This window comes from Fukomys damarensis, unplaced genomic scaffold, assembly GCF_012274545.1.
Source record: "Fukomys damarensis isolate Sample0158 unplaced genomic scaffold, DMR_v1.0_HiC HiC_scaffold_25, whole genome shotgun sequence".
NCBI classification, from domain to species: Eukaryota; Metazoa; Chordata; class Mammalia; order Rodentia; family Bathyergidae; genus Fukomys; species Fukomys damarensis.
The window spans coordinates 15,199,583-15,220,571 of record NW_022900937.1 but is presented as its reverse complement, the minus strand read 5'-3'; the positions used below and the strand labels follow the sequence as shown (position 1 = coordinate 15,220,571).

Sequence of the window (20,989 nt, the reverse complement as noted above, 5' to 3'; positions counted from 1 at the left end):
CCCACCTCGCACCCCCGTCCCGGGCCGCCGCCTCTCCCTCACCGATGGTGGAGATGAAGGTGGTGTTGAAGGCGTCCTCGGAGAAGCGGAAGAGGAGGCAGGTCTTGCCCACGCCCGAGTCGCCGATCAGCAGCAGCTTGAACAGATAATCGTACGTCTTCGCCATCTTCTCGCTCCGGCCCTCTGACCGGAGAGCTAGAGGAGGCGGTGGAAGAGAGCGCGGAGGGGGCCTCGAGTCGGGGGGCGTGCCCGCCGACCGCGTCCCTGGGCTTCATGGGACTCGTAGTTCCTTCCGGGAACGTTGGGCGTTCCCGGCGCCGACTGTCCATGGAGGGCCCACCGGGTGGAAGATCTGCGTAATGTGCTGTGACCCGGTAGACTAGGCCTTTCCAAAAAAGCAGGGAAAGGAGACCTCATTTCGAGCTCTGTCCATCGCGCCTCCGGAACTTAACAGTTGTTTCTTTCTTTGAGGGGCGCCTTTCAAATCCAGGACCTCGGAATCTGAGTCCCTCGGCTTCCGCAGCTCTTCCGCTGGGACCTGAGCCGGGATGCTTTCTCGGGAGCCTGGATACCGTCTGCCGAGCATTCACTGGCTTCTCTTCCAGTTTCTGCCCAGCAACATCTCTTCAGCCCCCTCCCGCCGCCTCTCGGTTACGGAGCTGACAAAGAATGATTCCTGTGCTGACTCGTGCCCCCTTCCCGCCACACAGACCACGGTCACTCACGATGACTATTTAGAGGATCTGCTGCGCAGACCTCGTCGCTCTCCCTGCAGGAGGAAGGATTTTTTAAATCTAGCTTGGCTGTGCTACTGCTCTGTGCTCTGTAGAAAGAGGAGGCAACATCTGAGGCGGGAATTTTGGCCGTGGCAATGTAGAGTAAGATTTGGTGGTACTCTTGGCTAGGCGCTTAACCTCTGTGGCCGATCACGCAACTCTGTGGGGCTGTTTTCTCATCTGTAAAGTGAATATAAAGCAATCTATTTCATAGGATTGTAGTGAAAAGTAAATACCAAAAGTGAAAGCATTTGGAACCGGTACAGCCGGGTGAGTAGTGTTATATTCATCACCCCTCAGCGGCACTCATTTGACAAATGACTAATGGAGGTCCTAGCAGTCTTCCCTTATACTCGATTTAAGGGGTTTACATTCAGGTAACGGGGAAGGAGTAGCCCAAGAGGACTAGGCGCCCATCACAGTCCTCTGGCTCCCAAGAACCTCTTCTCCTTTTCGGTTTTAATTCCTAATATGTCAAGTATCACCAGCTTGACACCACATGCACGCACGCACACAAATACCACGCATAAAAAGCTCTTTGATCCAGGTGCAGCGGTGCATGCCAGTAAAGCCAGCACTCCAGAGGCTGAGGCAGGACTACAAGTTTGAGGTCCTCCTGAGCTGCATAGTGAGTTCAAGGCCAGCCTGAACTACATAGCAAGACCTTATCTCAAAAAATTAAACGAAACAAAAACCTCAATAAAGTTTAAGAGGATGAAGGGATCCTGAGATCAAAACAGTTGAGAATCACTGACTCAAGACATTTACCTTATATGTAAGGAAACACCTGCTGGAATAGTAGAAGTTGTTCAAGGGAACCAGTGGACTGAACCATTCATGCAATACAAAAAACAAACATGAACAGTTGAACAAAGTAGCAGTCCCACCCCCAGTTCTGGTGATTAAATTCAGGTCTTTTGCTGTAACCTGATCCCAGCCCTTTTTATTTTTGACACAAGATCTCAGTAAGTTACTCAGGCTGAGCTCAAATTTAGAATCCTCTTGCCTCAGCCTCCCAGAGCACTGGGATTACAGTGGAGTGCCACCATGCCTGACACAGCAAGCTCTTTTAAGACACATCTTGAGTAGCTAGGGACTCAAGGCCACTGATGCTACATTCTTAGTTTTACTGTAGCAGGACAGTACTGGCCTTCAGCTTCTATGTGGACAGAAGATGAAATGCATCATCTTTATTTCACATTTATTGATCATACAGTATCTAAAGGGCAATAGCTGTTGTTGCTCTCACTACTGCTATTAACCGCATATCTAATTTCTAAAGCTCTAATCCTGTCAAAGTCAATGCTAACAAGGAGGGATTCTGCCCTGTAACACAGGCTGAGACTCTTTGCCCAAGCCAGGCCTTGGACTCAAACTTACGATCCTCCTGCCTCAGCTTCCCAGAGTGTCTACATGCATGCTGCACCATATTTGACTTAGGCAAATTTCTGAACTGGCTTTAACCAGTCAAGTATGGACAGCTCAGTTCTATCCCTTCGTCCTCATTTCTAGAAAAAAAAAAGTGGGGGGGAGCAGAAATCCTCAAAGACCAATGGAATTTTTCTCTTTAAAGACGTCTTCTTATTAAAATTTTTTTTCAGTTCCACCATTTGCATTCAACTACTGTCATTCTCTTTCTGTATGAGTAGGAACAAGCTGAGATAGTAAAGCTTCAAAAGAGAAGCTAGAGGTCGGAATCTTAAAGTCCCTAAATCTCCCTAGGGGAATTTCATTAATTGATGGGAATTTAAAAATAATAATTCTGTCTTGTTTTCACTTCCTCACCTTTTCTCTACTACCAAGTTTATATATAATATTGGGACTTTTTAGTTAGTAAGTTTGTGTACCACTGTTGAACCATTCAGGCATTTTGATATATTGATACTTTCAAAAAGAATCAGATTTTTTTATGAATGATCAATCTTCTTATTTTGTGCAACAATATATTAGAAATCAGATTCTGGGTAGTAGTAGCTCTATTGACAGGCCATTTGCCAAAAAAACTAGACAGAAATTTTTTTTTTTTTTTTTTTTTTTTTGGGGATCAAACAGAATTTTTTTTTTTTTTTTTTTTTGTATGGGGATCAAACTCAGGTCCTTGTGCTTGCAAGGTAGGCAGCAGAACCACTGCACTAAATCCCCGGCCCCCAGAAATGTTTTTTTGTTTTGTTTTGTTTTTTTGAGACAGGGTCTCCCAATGTAGTTGAGACTGAACTGGAACTCACTATGTAGCCCAGGCTGTCTCAAACTCACAGAGATCCTCCTGCCTCAGCCTCCTGAGTACTGGGATTACAGGCATGCACCAGAAATGTATTTATAGAGAGGAGGGTACCATAGGTACCCTGTTCTGCAAGTGTTATTAACAGACTCTCCAAAAATCTATATTACAGTGCTCCAAGGAAACCACATCGCCCAAAGCCAGCCTGGAAATGCTGCATCGCTGCAGAGCACTAAGCCAATCAGCACATTCAGTTTGATTTGTTGCCTGTCCTGGTGGTGCATGTGTATGATCCCAGCTACTCAGCAGTCTGAGACAGGAGGATTACAAGTTCAAGGCCAGCCTGGTAACTCAGTAAGACCCTGTCTCAAAACAAAAATCAAAAAGGGCTGGGGATATAGCTCAGTGGTAGAGCATTTGTGGAGCATGCATGAGTGCCTGCATTCAATCCACAGTTGAAGCCCTGTGTAGGGTTACATTGTCCATGACAGCGTGACCACACTCTAATGCCCGAGAGGTTTGCCCTGTGTGGGATTTTTTTTAGCCAACATTCTTTCTGCTGGATTTTAGGAAGCTGCTCTTCCCTTACTGGTGAATGGGAAGCATGGTACTCTAATCTTCTGTCCACAGAGGTGGGCATCTGTTCTAGGCTGGTTTGATCCGAGTTCTTTCTAATGAGCTGGAGTAACACTGTGCAAAGCAGATCTGTTTGGTGTGAAGTCTGTGTGAGCTTCAAGCTGGTTTTAAGCAGAGTTTTACATAATGTTCCAGTATTCTCTTATTCCTGCCCTCCTCTCTGCTTCCTTGGTCCTCAGACTGGCTTTCCTCATGGCAGCAAGCAAGACTGGCGTGCTGCACACTTCCAAGGGATCACTCTTCTCCCGACAGTAGTTATTCACTTGGGAGGTACAAAACTCCCCAAGAATCTACTAATACATTTTTGAGTGTTTGTGTGTTCTCTGTGCACATTTTCAGAACAATTTAAGAATTCTTAAACTGGTTTCAATTGCTCCAGACACTGTCAGGAAATGTTGCTTTTCTCAAGTGCGTAAGTGAAATTAAATATGTGTGAGACTCCTCCTTGGGGAGGGCTGGCAAAACTGGACTCAGTCATCACTGAGACTTTTCCTCCCCTTAATTGTATCCTCCAAGAACCCACACATGTACATTGCCCTAAAAAATGAAAGGCAAAGCAGCCTCTGGCCATCAGTTTGTACCATCAGTGCTAAGGCTTTTGCCCAACTCTTGGGCACTGGCCCTCTGCCATGTGTTGAGCACAGCTGTCCGGGTGGGCTACAAAGATGTCCTTCATGGTGATTATCTTCCCTGACTGATGACTCAGCCATCACATAAGTTCTCGCTCTGTTACTGAGTAGCGGATATACATCCTTGTCTTCTCGATTAAAACTTGAGCTCTCTGAGGGACAAAAAATCTTGCCGATTTCTCACTCCCATTCGCAGGATGCTTTACACATAGTAGGGCACTCATGTTGTTGAATAAATGAATGCACTAACATCTGTCCATCATACCAGTGGTCTAGCTAATTTAAAAACATTTGGGACACTTTGGTTTATTATTTGCTATAAAACTTGGGTACTCTGGGCCTCAGAAATACTTATTTATACTACACTTTGTATTTGTATGTTATTCATTTTGTAAGTACACTATTCATTGTTTTGTTTAGGAAATCACTGTGACTATATATAATTTTTCTAGTTTGTCAAGATCACATTTAATGATAAGACCTGAAAAATACCAATTTTTTAATCACCTGTATGCCATCTAAAAACATGCTATTTATTTAGCGATAGTCTAATGGTATAATTCTATAATTAACCTCATCAGAAAGGGACAAACTGTACTCTTCCACCCACTGATATTTCCTGAGCAATCACAGGATGAGTAATGTCCACTCTAACAAATATTCATTAAGTTCACATTATGAGGCCAGCTTGGCAAGGCCACCTGGAGGTTAAAAAGAGATCTACCATGTGGTTTCTACCCTTAGTCTGCTCCCACCTAATTGAGGGGGAGAGCACACAAGTGAAAAGTTCAGTGACAAATGTGGTAACATACTGCGTGTATTGTGATGGGTTGTGTCCATTCTGAATTCTGATCGGCCAGCTTTTTCTTGTGTTTGTGGGTTGTTTTGATTTGGTTTAGTTTGGTTTTGGGGTTCTTTTTGAGACAAGGCCTTCATGGGTATTGTACGCTGCTGCCCTGGAACTCATGGTGATCCTCCTGTCTCAGCCTCCCAAGGGCTGGGATTATAGGCATGCCCAGCTGATTGGTCAGTTTGTAATTCAGATCGCAGAAGCACTCATTCTGATTGGCTGAGTGTCCATTTTGATTATTTGAGCTTCCATTCTGATTAGACAGACTTCCAAACTGATTTGTCAAGCACTCATGCAAAAGTGACTGCTACTTTTATTGTTGGTGGTGGTTTTTTGAGACAGGGTCTCACTCTGTAGGTCAGAATGGTCTCAAACTCTTCATCCTCCTGCCTTAGCCTCCAGAGTATTGGGGTTGCAGGTGTATACCACCATACCCAGTTTTTGATTGTTATATATTTTATATATCACCACTGGATATAAAACAAATAAAAATGAGATGATACTGTTTTTTAAATTGCTGCATGAAAGTATAGTATATGATTAAGAAATCTCTATAAAACCTACTTTTTTTATGACAAAGTCACCGTGTTGTAGAGAAGATAGGAAGACAGTGTGCAACCATCCCTCAGTCCTGGGTTAATGAATGTGACTGAGTGGCAGGCTTTCTTTGTCATAGGCCCCTAGAACGTGGGCAAGGGCCAAGGCCAATGGCTAAAGGCAAAACTCTTTCCTTGTGTGCTATGGATAGAAACGTAATTCCTTAGAATTAAGAACAAGCCACTCCGGGTGCAACTATTCTGGGTGGCTCCATTTCTGGATAAGGTGCAGCCCACAGAAAGGGCAGGTACAGCTTAGCAAGCCTAGAGTACATGGCTCAATAGCCTAAACTACTAAAGGGTGGTTTGTAAGGAATCTGTTCCAAGACCTTGTAAATCACTTCTCTGTCTGATGATAACATTTCTGACAATAAAATGTCAGGAATGCATTCCTGTCATTAATTTAGGCATTGCTTTTTCATAGGATTCTGTGTCAAATAAGGTAGGATTCCTAGAAAACAGGAGCTATTAAAGAATCTTCACGTTGTGTGTGTGTGTGTGTGTGTGTGTGTGTGTGTGTGTGTTGTAGAAGATCAAACTCAGAGCCTCCTGCATGCTAGGCAAGTGCTCTGCCACTGAGCTACATCTCCAGTTCAAGAAAGCCTTTTGGGGCCAACTGTAAAGTAGACCTTGATCCAAAAGCACAGTGCAGATGTGCTAATACACACAATCGGTATCATAAAAGTATTGGGATATTTATGTTAATAAGTAAAAGAACACTTTATGGCTTCAGTAAATAATAAAAATACCTATTTAATCATAGTAAAACAATCAGATATAGGCCTAATGACAGGTCAGGCTTAATCCAGCAGTCAGATAACATACCTGGGACCTAGTTTCGCTCTCGGTTTCTTAATGCTTCTTCAAAGTTGCACTTACTACAACAGGCCAGCCCCATGTGGTTACAAAATATGTACCTCAAGCTCCTGAGCTCCTGGCTTCTCGATTCAAGCAGAGAAGGATGCGGAGAGCCCTCTTCCCCAAGAGTTTAAATAAATATCTGAAATTGTGTTCCTTGCACCCTGATTGCCCTTCCCTAACTAAGCAAGATCTCCATGGAGTGAACTAGATCAACTGGCCTAAGCCACTAGAACCGGATGTGGGAAGCATAATCAGTCTCACCCTGAGCCCAGGATTATTAGAAATAGAGGAGACAGGAGGAAACAAAGTGATGGGTAGTGTAGGCTGCTGGTTTGGAACTCGTGGCGATCCTTCTGCCTCAGCCTCCCAAGGGCTGGGATTACAGGGATGAACACTGTCACTTATGTTTAAGTCAAATAGTAGGAATATTTGTGTAAAGTGTTACTAAGTAGCTGGTAGTGGAATTTCTGGAGAATTCATAGCTAAATCCAGGAAAATGCTGACCTTTCATTCACTTAAACAAATGGATTGATATTTAAATGTGAAGGAAATACGGCCTCCTTAAGGAAAAGGTAGATGGACCACAGCCAGAATGAACACAAGCACTGGAACACCTGGTGCCTTGTCTACCGTACAGTGGCAACCCGCTAAGGCAAAAGCTCAGGTGAAACACTCGGGGAGCCTTTAATTTCCCTGTTAGGCTCTGACAAACCTGTTCTGGGACACTGTAATGGAAAAATGATAGGACTAATTATCAGGCAACCAACCTCTGTTCCCAGCTCTGTCACTTAGTCTGTGACTTTAAAAAAGCACAATGACCTTTCTTCTTTGGTGGGGGGGTTGTTTTTGTTTTTTGTTTTGAGATAGGGTCTCACTATGTAGTTGAGACTAACCTAGAACTCACTATGTAGCCCAGGCTGGTCTCAAACTCACAGTGATCCTCCTTCCTCAGCCTCTTAAGTGCTGGGATTACAGGCGTGCACCACCACACCCAGCGTATGATGACCTTTCTATACCTCAGTTTTCACATCTGTAAAATGGCGGGAGTGCTGGACTGGATAATCACTTTACATGTGCAAAATCCTTTAAATTCTAGAATCCAGGTTTGCATAAGAGATGACCTAATCTCTGAGAGTTTTAGTCTTATAGACTTTGATCTGCTATGTCATCTAAACATCCTGGTGCATCCAGGGGGGTTATCAGCAGCCTTTCAGGTCCCATGCAGGATGTCGTGATGGGAAAGGAACCCGAGGCACCTAGTTCCTTGTTTTGAACAGCATTGGATTCACCCTTATGACTCAGTCATCAGTATTCTCTTTTTCCAAGGAGTACAGAGTTTCAGTCCTTTCTGAGATGGCGACAGTGGTTACCAAAGATTTATTGGGTTGCTAAACTATTGGCTTAAGAGAGAAATGAAACTCTGCTTTGTATTTTGAGACAAATCCAGTCAATTCCTGCCTCCAATTCCTACTTAAAATGAACAGTCATTTTCTTTCTTTTTTTTCTCTCTTTGGTTTTTTGAGACAGGGTCTCTCTATGTAGTTAAGACTGACCTGGAACTCACTATGTAGCCCAGGCTGGTCTCAAACTCACAGGGATCCTCCTGCCTCAGCCTCCCAAGCGCTGGGATTATAGGCAAGTGCCACCATGCCTGGCCCTTGGATAATGATTTTCTGAAAAATCTTAAACATAGACTTTCCCACCTATTAAACAGAAATAAGGAAAAAAAAAAACAAGCAAACAGAAATGAGGACTTATAAACAGAGTTCATCAGGGAACATGCTGAATTGCTCTGGAACCTATGATAAAACACCCTATCGCTTTGTGAAATTCCTATCTCTGGACAGGACTGAAGACTTAATATGAAACCAAGCAGAACTCTCTGATTATTCATTTTTTTAAGATCTACAACTATAAAATGATGCTGACAACCTAATAGAACACTAAGGAAATAAAGCTGAATAGGTGATTGCTTTGGGCTAGGATATTCAAATTTAGAAAAATTGCTAATGAAACCCCAATCACATTGTAATTTTTGACCTATTCCCTTCTGAAACTCAAGAAGCTATAGGGCCTAATTAGGCCAGTTTGGGGGATTATCACAACATCTTATTTCTGCAATGAATAGCATCATTTGGGGCTTAATATTCATTGAGGCTTTTATGAAACAGAGAGGTTTCCATATGTCTCTAGTGCAAAACATTTGTGTTTGCCATCTGGTACTCAAGTGCAGTTTTGTAGAAAAAGAATGTAAATTGGCTGGTTCTTTAATTACTTTGGAGATAGACTATACTATAGTTGGGACTATGGGGCAGCAAGTTCACTGCTGGGCAAATAATGCTGTTTACTTAGCCACTAACTCAGTAATTTTTTTTTTTTTTTTGCAAAGAGACAGTATGAAAAGAAGTTGAAGCCTAAATATATTTATGTCTTTTGAACTTGAGGCAAAGACCATGTAAAGTGATGTGTGAGACTTTTTGAGGCTGGCAAAAAGAAGACACTATCTAGGACACCAGACTTTAAGGTCAGTATTACCAAGTATCAGATCTCTTTTCCTTGGCCTGTGCCAAAGAGTCTATGACTCACACTTAATACTTCAATTTAAAAAACATCAAAGGATCTCCTTGAGCTCAGTGTTAAAAAAAAAAAAAAATCACTCGCTTGTCACTAGGCGTTAACTACCTGGACTTTGGATTTAGTATCTTTTGTTTCTCTGATCCCTGTTTCCATTAACTTCCTGAATTGTGAATAACTATCTATTCAATAATACCTCCAGTAGCCACAGAAGAGACACCATTAGAAAAAATACTTCAAGGGCTAAAGGTATAGCTCAGTGGTAGAGCCATACATAAGGCCCTAGGTTCAAGTCCAGCACTGCAAACAATAATAAACAAACAAACAAAAATCACCACTGACAACAACAACAAACTCAAAAATATACTTCAAACTGGTTTTGTTTACTCAAGTAGTAACTTCAACCAACTGTGCTTAATCAAAACTGGAAACTCTGGAGCTGAGGGATTATCTGTAGTTTCAACTACTGATGCTTTTAAAACTTCCCTTGCCATAAATTTCATGCTGGAACTATCAGAATATAGAATGTAAGAAACTGACAAAAGAAAGTGACCAGGTCAGGCCACTGACTTAGACCCCCGACAGGACATCTAGCCTCAGTGGACTTCTGATTTCTAAGATAATCCATTGCTTCAGGACGCCGCAACACTGATGACTGTACAGTTTATTCCAGTGTTTCTCAAAGTGTGCACCTCAGGACACCAAGGGAATAAGCAGGTGCTAGTAGGTGATGGAAGGAGAAAGGGTTTAATGATCAAAACCTTTAAGAAATGCTGTTGTTGGAACAGCTCAGGATCTTTTGATGTGCTGAGGGGTGCACAGAGACTCCATGACAGGATGAAGCACCCAATTTTCCCCATTCTCTTTTTTGATCTCTTGGGACCTGCATTCTGCAGAATACATGTTGGGGAATTGATTTAATCTCAACTTTTCACTTTAGATACAGAGATACTGTACTAAATCGTAAAGCCCTACTGTCAAGATGCACACCAGCATGTTTACGGGAAAGCGTCAGGAAGAGAGGCAACATCTATCACCAGAGTGCCCCACAAATTGGACTCAGAACACTGTCCCTGCCTCCGGGTTCTCCTGAGTGCCTGGGTACTCTGTTACCACTTCCGTCACCCTCACATTCACCCAAAGGTCAGCCACAAGCTGAGGCAGCTGCTTTACCCTCAGGTCTGGGGGGTACAAAATTGAAATGAAAATCGCCTATGTTCAGATACATATTTACCTACAATTCTGTTGGTGCATGAAATTTAATTCTCCAATGAACACCCTGTGTGCTTTTTGAGAAAAACACTAGTGTTCAGTAAACTAACATTCACCTTTTTCCATCTGCATTGTTCTGTATTTGGAATGAATTATAGGATAGGTCAGAGGGTCACATCACACTCAGGCTAATTTCCTATACTGACATTTAAAAGGTTGTAAAATAATCTGCACAATGAAATGTTTAGGGATGAATCATTTAAGTGTCTGAGAGTATGAATTATATGCACATTGTATCCCTGATGAATAACACAGGGCTTGGCATATATTAGCCATGTAGTGATAAATATGCTTGCATTAATTAGTAAATTATAATCTAATGATTGGGTTTAATAAAATTAAATAATGGTAATAATATGCTAGTGGTTTAATAATATCCTACCTTTTCAAAAAGTATCTCAAAGATAGATTCCTTGACCTATCATGATCAAGGACCATGAATTCTGATTAAGGAGTATAAACATAGGCTACTTGACATTCTTCATCATGGTAGTAATCTTCTGGTTCCATAAACAAACACACTGTTATGTGGTATTTCTTTTAGATAATATAAAAGGGAATCGTTTCTATAGTTGACATTTAAATCACACACACACACACACACTTGGAATTGAAATGAGCTAGTAGGCATCAAGTCCTATCTTCCAGTCATTGCAGAATTCCCCTTTCAACCATTTGGCCTTTACTTAACCATCCCCAGAGACAAAAACATATAATAACCAAAGAAATGTGTCATCCTCGAGGCCACTCTGAGTCATCAAAGAAGGATTAAGTCATGCGGGTAAATTATAGTTTGTGTTCTGTATTTTCATTAATTTAATAAAAACATTTTTAAAGAACCTACAATATATAAAGCAGTTTGTTAGGTACTATAGGGGAAAGAAATAGAGCTAAAACAGACCATTCCTTAAGCAGTCTATGGTCTTAAAAGTGGGGTATGTTGGCAAACACTTGTAATCCCAGCACTTGGGAGGCTGAGGCAGCAGGATCAAGAGTTTAAGGCTAGCTTGAGCTACATAAGACCCTGCCTCAAATGAAAAAAGTCTACGATTTTATAGGGAAGACAGATGAGATACATAAAGAATTACAATACTAGGTAGAATTATGATATGCTGTTAATAAGATGATGTATTGGTTTATAGTTGTTTCAAAATTAATGTCTTTCAAAACTGGTAGTCCATGGGCCAGGGATTTAGCTCAGTGGTTCTGCTGCCTGCCTCGCAAACACAAGGTCTCAAGTTTGATCCCCGGTACCAAGACAAAACAAAAAACTGGTAGTCCATAGTTAGGCAGATTACCCAGTATATTAGAATATCCCATTCCCTAATCACACTGGGTAATGGAAGGTTACAGCACATCGAGTTTCCTAGCAGCCATTAGCATCCCCCAAGAGTCAAGCTTCTCATTAGATGGCAGGTGAGGAGCACTCCAGCATGGTGTGCTAACCAGCCCTGAGTAGCTGACTCTGGACACACAATTCACCTTAAGTGAACGGGCAGGAAGATGAATCACACTGACATGGAGCCTGAACTGTGCTGGGGGAGCTTCAGGATGCTTCCCAGAAGCTGAATTCTTGTGAGGGACACAGTAGAGTAGTAGATTGGCCAAATCGTCATGTGAAAACCAACAGTGAGGTTGGTCTGGGTGCACAAGTGGTCTCTGGACCTGCAGAGTGGTTCCATCTGACCAGACAGTAGATCTTTGAGAGGGAAGAAGACCTGTCCATCTACATTTAAGAAGTAGCCACCGCCTGCCTGCATGCACACATGTTTCATTCTGATTTTGGGTGTATATTTACTTTCATTTGAAAGGCAGAATGAATTTTAAGGAAATTAATTTATAAAACCAACCTCCAATGATCAATAAGGAAATGTGTCCTTTGTGTATTAGGAGAAATGAGATCAAAGGAGGTTGGATGAAAACCCTTGCCTGAGCTAAAAATTCAGGACTCAATGCTATTGTCTGAACACACGCTAACAATCAAAATACATATCTTACACATTTCCTTACTACATTTTTTGCCTTGAGAATTTGATGATAGAAATGCTGTTTTAATATATGTGGACAAACTCTCTTAAAATTGTAGGTTGTAAATCCATTTGAATAAAGTTGAGATGTGGGTTAACAATAAGGAAGTTCCTAATTTATACTTCTGTGTAGCTCGAGCCAGGAATGGGATCATGATCCTGATTCTGAGGAACATGAGGGATCTTTTGTCCCGCAGCTCCCTCAACCTTGTCTGACCCAAGGATTCCCCAGAGAAAAGCAGTGAGACACATGCTCAGCAGCCCAATTCATTGACATGCTTCAATTCTTGGTCTATTCTGGGGGGGCGGGTAGCAGCAGTGGCACCCCTTCCCTCCCACACACCCCAGCATCATCATCTAGAGTTCTTTTTTTTTTTTTTTCTTTTGGTACCAGGGATCAAACTCAGGGCCTTGTGCATGTGAGGCAGGCGGTGGCACCACTGAGCTAAATCCCTGGCCCAAACCATCTAGAGTTGATATCTGAATTTCACGGGAGCTCAACTTCTCCACTAAAATACTGAATTATGAAGCTTATTCATTTGGTTTCTGGCCCTTTTACATGCTGATGTCACATGCACTTCTCAGAATAGGTAGGTTTGGAAGCAGAAGAAAAACCACTTGAAATACTTCATGCCTCTGTTTTATAGTTGAAGTAGAAATCATCAATGGTATCCACATTTGTGTAGAACTATAGTATTAACTCACACTTTGGGCTTATTTTTTTACTTAGCCAGGTATGATTTGCTTCAGCAAGGGAGGCCCCTCCCCTGGGGCAACTGTTAAGAGACCCCTCCCCCTCCCCTCTTCTGCTACTCTTCCCCACTGGGCAAGGACTCTACAGGCCAAGCAGATTTAATCACCCAGAACCATGTCTACCTTTAAGCCATGCTGCAGGTGCCTAGATCCCAAATTCCCGGCCAAAGGCCCTTCTTCCAAGATTGCATGGGCCTCTTGCCCATTCTAGCCTTGAGAGGGGACTGTACAATTCGTGTGGCATCATAGGCCTGAGTGGTGACCAAAAGAAGGTGGAGATATGACCAGAAGTGACCAGAAGTGGCTGGGATCCAGTGCATGTGAGGCTTTCATGGAGCTGCTGGGTCTGGGGTGGGAAAGGAGAGCATCTGTGTGGTGCGGACCACCTCCCTGGGAGCCACCTCAGCCTAATGTGGTTCTGAGGATTTCCTGGGTCTTCACAAATGTACGTAGGTAGGTAGAAAATGAATTTGCTAGCTTCACCTCTAATTTTTAAATACTTAAACTTATGCGGGCCTTCATTTTACTTTTGCCCCAGGCTCTCCCAGTGTGAAATGGGCCTGCTCCTAGAACAGGACTGACTTTGAAAATTTTAATATCTATTCATCCCTTATTATCCATGAAGGAATCAGGGCCCCTGTGATACCAAAATACATGTGTGTTCAAGCCCCTTATATAAGATGCACGGTATTTGCATACAACTTCCTCCTGTATACTTCCAGTCATCTCTAGATTACTTACCATAGCTCATACAATATAAATGCTATTAAACAGTTGTTATACTGCATTAAGGAATAATGAGAAAACAACCTGATTGATGGCTGTGACTGATGATTGAACTTGGAGATGGAAAACTCACAGGCACAGTGGGTCCACAGTAAAGGATCTGGCAATGAGGAGGCCACTTTGCAACCAGGACAAACGTAGCACTGCTCTGAAGCAATATTCCAGCTATGTTCCAGCATCGTCCTTCTGCTTCCAGAGTGAACAGGAGAGACTGCAGGGTATGCATTTAGTAGCCACTGAGAACCAGAAAAAGAGAGCATGGCTGAGTTCAAACAGCTCAAGCCCCACACTGGTGCTCTGGTCTATACTGCTGCTATTGCCCTGCCCAACTCTGTTTCCCAGTTGACTTCCTTAACCTGCATAGAGTTAAGAGCTGGGTACTTTCAAAATCTCTTCCAGGCAAAGAAGAATGAACTAGAAAGTGAACAGGGCCAGGCTTCCTGGGATGAACACCACTTCAATTCAGCAAACCCCCGAGCCTTTCTAGCTGTTTCGTCAGCTGTGAAATGAGCAGGCTAATTCAGGCCTACTTCAGAGAGCGAGTGGCAGGTTTAATTAATGATGATCTCGGAAGGCTTTGTCATGTAAAGTCGTATATAAATGAAAAGGAGCATTAGAGCTATTTTATATAAAGCGGGCCAAGTTTGGAGTGCATCCCGCTTTCTGCTGTCACAGTTAAGCCTCTAAGTCCTGATTGCAGACTGCTTCAGACTTCAGCGGCGCTGGAGAGCACAGCTGGGGTCACATTACCTGGACAGAAAGCAGGGCTTGGTAATGGAGTGGAGTCCAAGCTTGCAATCAGTGCACGGCTCAGATGTCTGGCAGGTGGGCTGCACGGAGAGCACCGGCACCAGCTGCTGGCAGGCAATCAAATGGTTTCGCAATCAGAGTAACAAAAGATAAAAGTGCATCCATTTATGTATTTCGAGAACATCTGGCGAGATCTCAAGCACGACTTCGAGGGGAGAGGTCTCACTGATGATCCCCTCGCAGGTCTACCTACATCCCTGCCATGGCTTACTGGCTCACAGTTGACATTCATTCACAGTGTTTCTTCAGACGGTGCCTACTGAGAACACACAGCAAGCAAGGATCAGGCTGTCTAGGAGCTGTCCTCTCCTTTAAAATCTTTATCTTACTCTTTGGGGTCCCGTCCTTGATTCAGTTAAAGACAAGTCCACATTACTTCGCAGAAGTCATACGGGTCCCCAGAGCCACACTCGGAATCAGATTACTGCTTTCATTAGCAAGGGATTTCTGCCTCTCACATGAGATCCATCTGTTACCATTCATTTGCAGCAAATCACAACTTTATTTACCTAATGGATGTGCTGCATCCTCCCTTCATCTATCCAGGGATCTTAGGGTAGCAAAGTGCATTCAGTGTCGTGTTGCAAATATGGTCATACAGTCGCTTCCTTAATTCGAGTTGACTTTAAGCTTCTTGAAAACCCTAAGGGGATCTTAATCTTTCCCCCTCCCTGTACTTGGGTGGCCCAGGGGCCTTCTACCACGAGACTGTACTCCCAGTCTGTTTTCATTTTGGAGATAGGGACTTGCTAAATTCCAGAGTGATAGATTAATCATTTTTATATCACCCCCAACACCCATGCCTTCCTCACAGATGTACACATACACACAAGTTGTTTAATTTTTTTTTTTTTTTTTGGTATTGGGGATCGAATTCAGATCCTTGCACTTGCAAGGCAGGCAGCGGAACCACTGAGCTAAACCCCCGGCCCATCAAATATTGTACACCGTACTGTTCCAATTTTAGTATATGTGCTGCCGAAGCGAGCACTATACATTGTACCTTGAAAATGAAAAGGCCTAATAAAAACAATAGGAAGGCCTAATATCCACTAGGGAGCTTCATTTTCAATTTTTAAAAAGCTTTCATTGGACACTGGCCTAAATATGTACAATGCATTAGTTGAAATCAAAAGTCTTTAGTTGCAGGCAGACTGAAGGTTGTTTGTTTCTCAAGTCCCCAACCATGAGACCTTGGGAATGGTTCTTAATGATCTCTGTGCCTTGATTTCCTCATATGTAAAATGGGGACACTGGTACTGTCTGCCTCATAGGGGTGTTGTAATGATGAAATGAGATTCATGTGAGGTACTTAGCACAGTGCTTGGCACAAAATGAGTGCTCAGCTGATATTATCCTTATGGTCTTCTCCAGTTAGAGATTGTAGGGCAAGGAGTCTTAGTTGCTTTCAGAGCCTAGGAAGATTTAATAACCTATAGGATTTAACAACCTGTCCCACAGTTCCATTAAAGCCATCTTAAAAATCCATAGCAGGAAGCTATTTAGGTCAGAAACTAGATTTTCTCCTTCCCCCGATCCAACAAGAGAATTTCAAATTTTATTCTTTGGCCACCTGAAGAAGTATGTATAGGACACTTCTTATCCAGGTGTAATGTGAGAGCTGTTTAAAAGAAATTTTGTAGGGGAAAGGTAATAAGGGAAAAGAAAAAAAATATGAGAAAATGAAAAAATGGAAATAAAGTGTTTGTAATTGGGGAGGGGAGGAGAGGGTGAAGGGAGGGCAAGGACAAGGGGAAAAAGTGAGAACCAAGACCTGTCATGTAAAGGTACAAGATCCCAATAATGAATGTAACTGTACTGTATACTTAAAATGAACCAATAAACTCAAAGAGAGGAAAAATAAATAAATAAATAAAAGACATTTTGTAAGCCCTTTGTAGTGTTGCATGCCTGTAATTCCAGTACTCAGGAGGCTGAAGCAGAAAGATTGCTGCAAGTTTGAGGCCAGCCTTGGCTACATAGTGAGTTCAAGGCCAGCCTGGACTAGTGAGACCATGTCTCCAAAAAAAAAAAAAATTTTTTTTGCAAACAAATTACTCGTGCATTGTACATAGAAATTTTGTTAGTTGTAAAATACATTGCTAGGCACATGAAGATCCTCATAAAAACTCAATCGATCCCCATGAATTTGGTATGTTTTTTTGTTTTTGGCTTTGGTAGCAGGGATTGAACTCAGGACCTTGCGCTTGCAAAGCAGGCAGAGGAACCACTGAGCTAAATTCCCAGCCTGAATTTGGTATGTTTTTAGTTGAAAGGTTTCTGCCTTCTGTGCATGGGCTCCAGATTTGATTATTCTATGTGAAAAAAAAAAAAAGGTTTTTGTTGAAGACATCATCAGTTTGCTGAAACTTATGGAGAGAATGTTTTCAGTTAACAAACTACATCCAATTTATGTTCTGTGTTACAGGGAGAAGGTAGACCAACACCGAGGTTGCCTGAAAGGGAGGACTTAGAGCCACTAACTGCAGCACCACAGACAGCAACGACAATAGTCAGGAGGGAGCAGGCACCATGTCGGGCTTCCGGTTAGTCCATGTCTCCCTTCCTAAGCCCCTCAGTGGGGAGTGCTTTCACCCCAAATGCCTCTGCTTCCCTGGCCACAGATGACTGGGGCAGACACTTCTGACCCAGGCTGAGACAACGCACATTCTCTCTCCAGGGGTTCTGGAATTGGGACGCAGGCCTCTGGTCAGCCACAAATGGCCCCTGGATCTAGGACAGCACGTAAGAGGGGCTAGCATGGCCATGTTCATTGTGTACCCTGGGAGGCAGAGAAAACTGGGCTGTGGAGAGAGGACACTGAAGCAGCATCAGGAAAAAGGAAGGAGGAGAAATTAGGTCGCACCCAGAGAAAAACAGAGGTGGCAAGAACATAGTTGTCTCCATCCCTGGTGGCCTCTCAGGGTTTTGTTTGCTCCCTTTTTGGGCCCAGCTGCCCTTCCTGCCCTGGCCCACGTTCAGTATCCTGGCCATTTTAGTTCAGGCAAGTGTGAGAAGTCTGTCACTTGAAACCCAATGAGCCAGGGCTAAGTGAGCGGGCCGGCAGAGGGAGGGACTACGCCAGGGTTCCCGGTGGCGCAGCAAGGGTCTGCCTGTGGCTGCCCACCTGGTGGTGGTCCAGATCAGACAGGCACACTGTGCAATTTTTGCTGATAATTAGATTGGACGCAACAGATTCATGGTGTCCTGAAGCAGTGTTCTCTTAGTTACTTGCTGATACATGCTCTTGTGTAGTAGAGACGTGGGAGGCACTATCGATGGCATGCCTTGAATTTTGTCTAAGCTGGAATATTTCTACAAGGTTATGTGTGTCTGTTGCTGTCATTGCTCATGCAGGTGGCAACAACAAAACAATGGAGGCACTGATTGTGCCAATCCAACAACTGGTTAGTCTCATTGCCGGGCATTTGACACCAGTCTGTAGGTGTGGCCCTGCCCCAGATTCAGGAGCAAATCCTGGGTCTCACTGAAGGCTTTGACAAGGGCTGTTTCACAGTTCAGGGGACAGAGGTTACCCTGAGTCCTGTCCTGCTCTGATCAAATGTGCAGGTTCAGATTTCTGGGCTTCTACCTTCATTCTGAGACTGAGTCTCAGTCCTGATTCCCTGTTGGATGACCTGAGTCCTTGCTCCCCTGCGCCACAATCCAACACCCTCCAAAGCCAGTAGTGTAGTTTGCTTGCATCTCCCTCCGACCCCCAGTTGAAACACCTGAAACACAGACCAAACTAAGACCTTGCTGAGACCCTGCCACCTCCCCCTGGACTCTGCCACCTCCACTTTCTCACTGCCAATGATGCTATTTGCTTACTTAGGGTTACTGATGGGACACCTATTTTTAGTACTTGCTATATCTTTCTAACCCTGAGACTTCTCTAAGCTCACAGACTTTCTGCTGCTGTTCCCGGAGTCCAGGTGGTCCCACAGTTCTGCCCGCCAGGCAGAGCCCCTCCCACTGACCTCACTGGGCACTTAGCAATGCCTAGCACTCAAGGAATGACAAAGACGCAGGGTGGATACGGCAGAAGGAGCACACTTGAGGAACCCTGGGTTCAAATCCTTATTCTTCCACTTGGACAAGTTTCTTAATTTCTTTATAACTCAAAAGGGTTATTGGAAAGATTATACAAGATTAAGTGCCTGACAAAGTTTAGTAGGTATTTAATTAAATACACCTTTCTTTCCTGCACTTAGACTTTTTTAACAGCTTTACTGAGAAATGATTCACACACTATGCAATTCACCAACTGAAAGGGTACAGTTCAGTGTTATTTAGTATATTCACTGCAGTTAGACGTTTTTTTCTTTCTTTCTTTTGTTGGTACCGGGGATCGAACTCCGGTCCTTGCACTTGTGAGGCAGGCAGTGGAACCACTGAGCTAAATCCCCTGCCTCATGCAGTTAGATTTCTTAAAAATGTCAGCTGCAGTTGAAGGATATGAGGTTTAATAACAGTTAAAAAGACTTAGGATTTTAGTCAGCTATAAGCTTATGTGAATTAATAGTGTGAAGCAACTGTATTGGCAAAAAAACCTGACCTGATGCTGGGCTCTACTGATACAGATATGATGACTGTAAGAGGACAAGTCATGGTTTCATTATTCTGAGCTGGCAATATATTTATTTTTAGAGCCATGTGGGCAAAAGCAACCATATCCAGAGCAATGAAAAACTGTAAATGCTGCCTGTAGGAGCCAGTGATTCTCATCCTGGAGAAATCAAGCCTAAGAGGAGATGAAACGCCCTCTTCAATTAGCTCTGGGGCTCTTGTTTAGAAAACAAGTGACATGCATTTCTGTGTTCCTTCCCTGAGCCAGAAGCATAATAGGTGAATTAATTTAAGCAAGCAGATCCTGACATAATAGAAGGAACAATTGAAGCTGCCTAGCTGTCTAAAATTGGAGTGGATTGCTCCTTACTAACCGCTGACATAATATCCATATTCCTGAAATATTTCTGAAAGTCTGTATTTACCACATGATTGACAAGTCCAAAGGCAACGCTTTACAGAGCTCTTGTTCTATCTTGCTGAGGAAGGTAAAGCCATCAAGTAGGTCAACTCTTCTTTCTTCCTGATCAGTCATCTATTTTGTAGATTAAGATAGTTTGCTCTTTTCTTTTTTCTTTCATTTTTTTGATGTAGGATCTTGCTGTGTGGCTCAGGTGGACGTCAAATTTGCAATCCTCCAGCCTTAGCCTCCCAAGTGCTGGGATTACAGGGATGAGCCACAACATGGAGCTTAATAGTTCAACCTTTTTCTCATTTTTTATTTATTTTCCCTGCCCTCATATTTTTTTTGTGTGGTGCTGGGGATCAAAGGACCACATGTATGTGAGGCAAGCATTTTACCACTGAACTCCCCATGGGGTAGCTACCCTCTTCCCTTTTGTGTGTGTGTGTGTGTGTGTGTGTGTGTGTGTGTGTGTGTACTAAGAAATCGAACTCAGGACCTTGAGCTTGCCAGGCAGGCAAGGCACCACTGAGCTAAATCTGCAGCCCACTTCCCTGCTTTTTGATCACAGGATAGAGAAAAGGAAGCCCCAGAGTATCAATATGGATATTATGCTAGCAATTCTAGTGATGGTGGAATATTCTTTAAGACCTGGGTATTACCTAACCAGGAGATTTCATTCATCTCTTTCCAATTCTCTATAGAGTAACTTCATCTTAGAAGTTCAAAAATGGCTGTAGTGGGAATATTTACACTACAGAAATTAGCAAACACTACTGAGCAGCACACATATCCTTAGTCTGTCCCACTTACCATGTCTCATGGCTTGTGAGTCTGCTACCCAAAGATTGCAGAATTGGCCCTAGGCATAACAGGCCATACATTCATAATAATAATTCACAATCTTGATTTGTGGACCATGTGTCTGTATAGAAAAGAATATTTAGTGGCAATGCTATCTAACTGTCATGTAAGAGGAATTTGGAATTTAAAGCAATTGAATTAACTAGTTTCAGATGAGTGAAATGCTTTGGGGAAAATATGTGGTGAAAACTAGATGCACTCAACTGCCTTCTGGACCACATATTTTTCTTTAGGAAAGCCCATCATGATCATGGTCTGTATATCAAGCTGCCGCTTATACACAGCTACTTGTGCAGACCCCATGTCACAGACAGGAATCCACCTTCAAGATAAAAAAAAAAAAAAAAAAAAAAAAAAAAAAAAAA

At 43.0% G+C, this 20,989-nt stretch overlaps 1 protein-coding gene and 1 long non-coding RNA gene across 3 annotated transcripts in view; one reads left to right on the top strand and one right to left on the bottom strand.

Annotated features, from left to right (window-relative positions):
* Rab8b (RAB8B, member RAS oncogene family) overlaps positions 1-253 on the bottom strand; it is a 74,257-nt gene extending 74,004 nt beyond the window's left edge. The window contains exon 1 of the mRNA XM_010641210.3: positions 43-253. Coding sequence (XP_010639512.1) covers positions 43-166 — 124 coding nt within the window. The 5' untranslated portion in view covers positions 167-253. The remainder of the gene's footprint in view (positions 1-42) is intronic.
* Positions 254-8,966: 8,713 nt separating this feature from the next.
* LOC104874201 overlaps positions 8,967-20,989 on the top strand; it is a 17,975-nt gene continuing 5,952 nt past the window's right edge. Inside the window, exons 1-3 of one of the 2 annotated variants that reach the window (XR_004514301.1) lie at positions 8,967-9,090; positions 17,217-17,334; positions 17,469-17,533. This is a non-coding gene — a long non-coding RNA (uncharacterized LOC104874201). Of the gene's footprint in view, positions 9,091-17,216; positions 17,335-17,468; positions 17,534-20,989 lie in introns of those variants that run through there. The other variant, XR_783678.1, reaches the window with a different exon arrangement.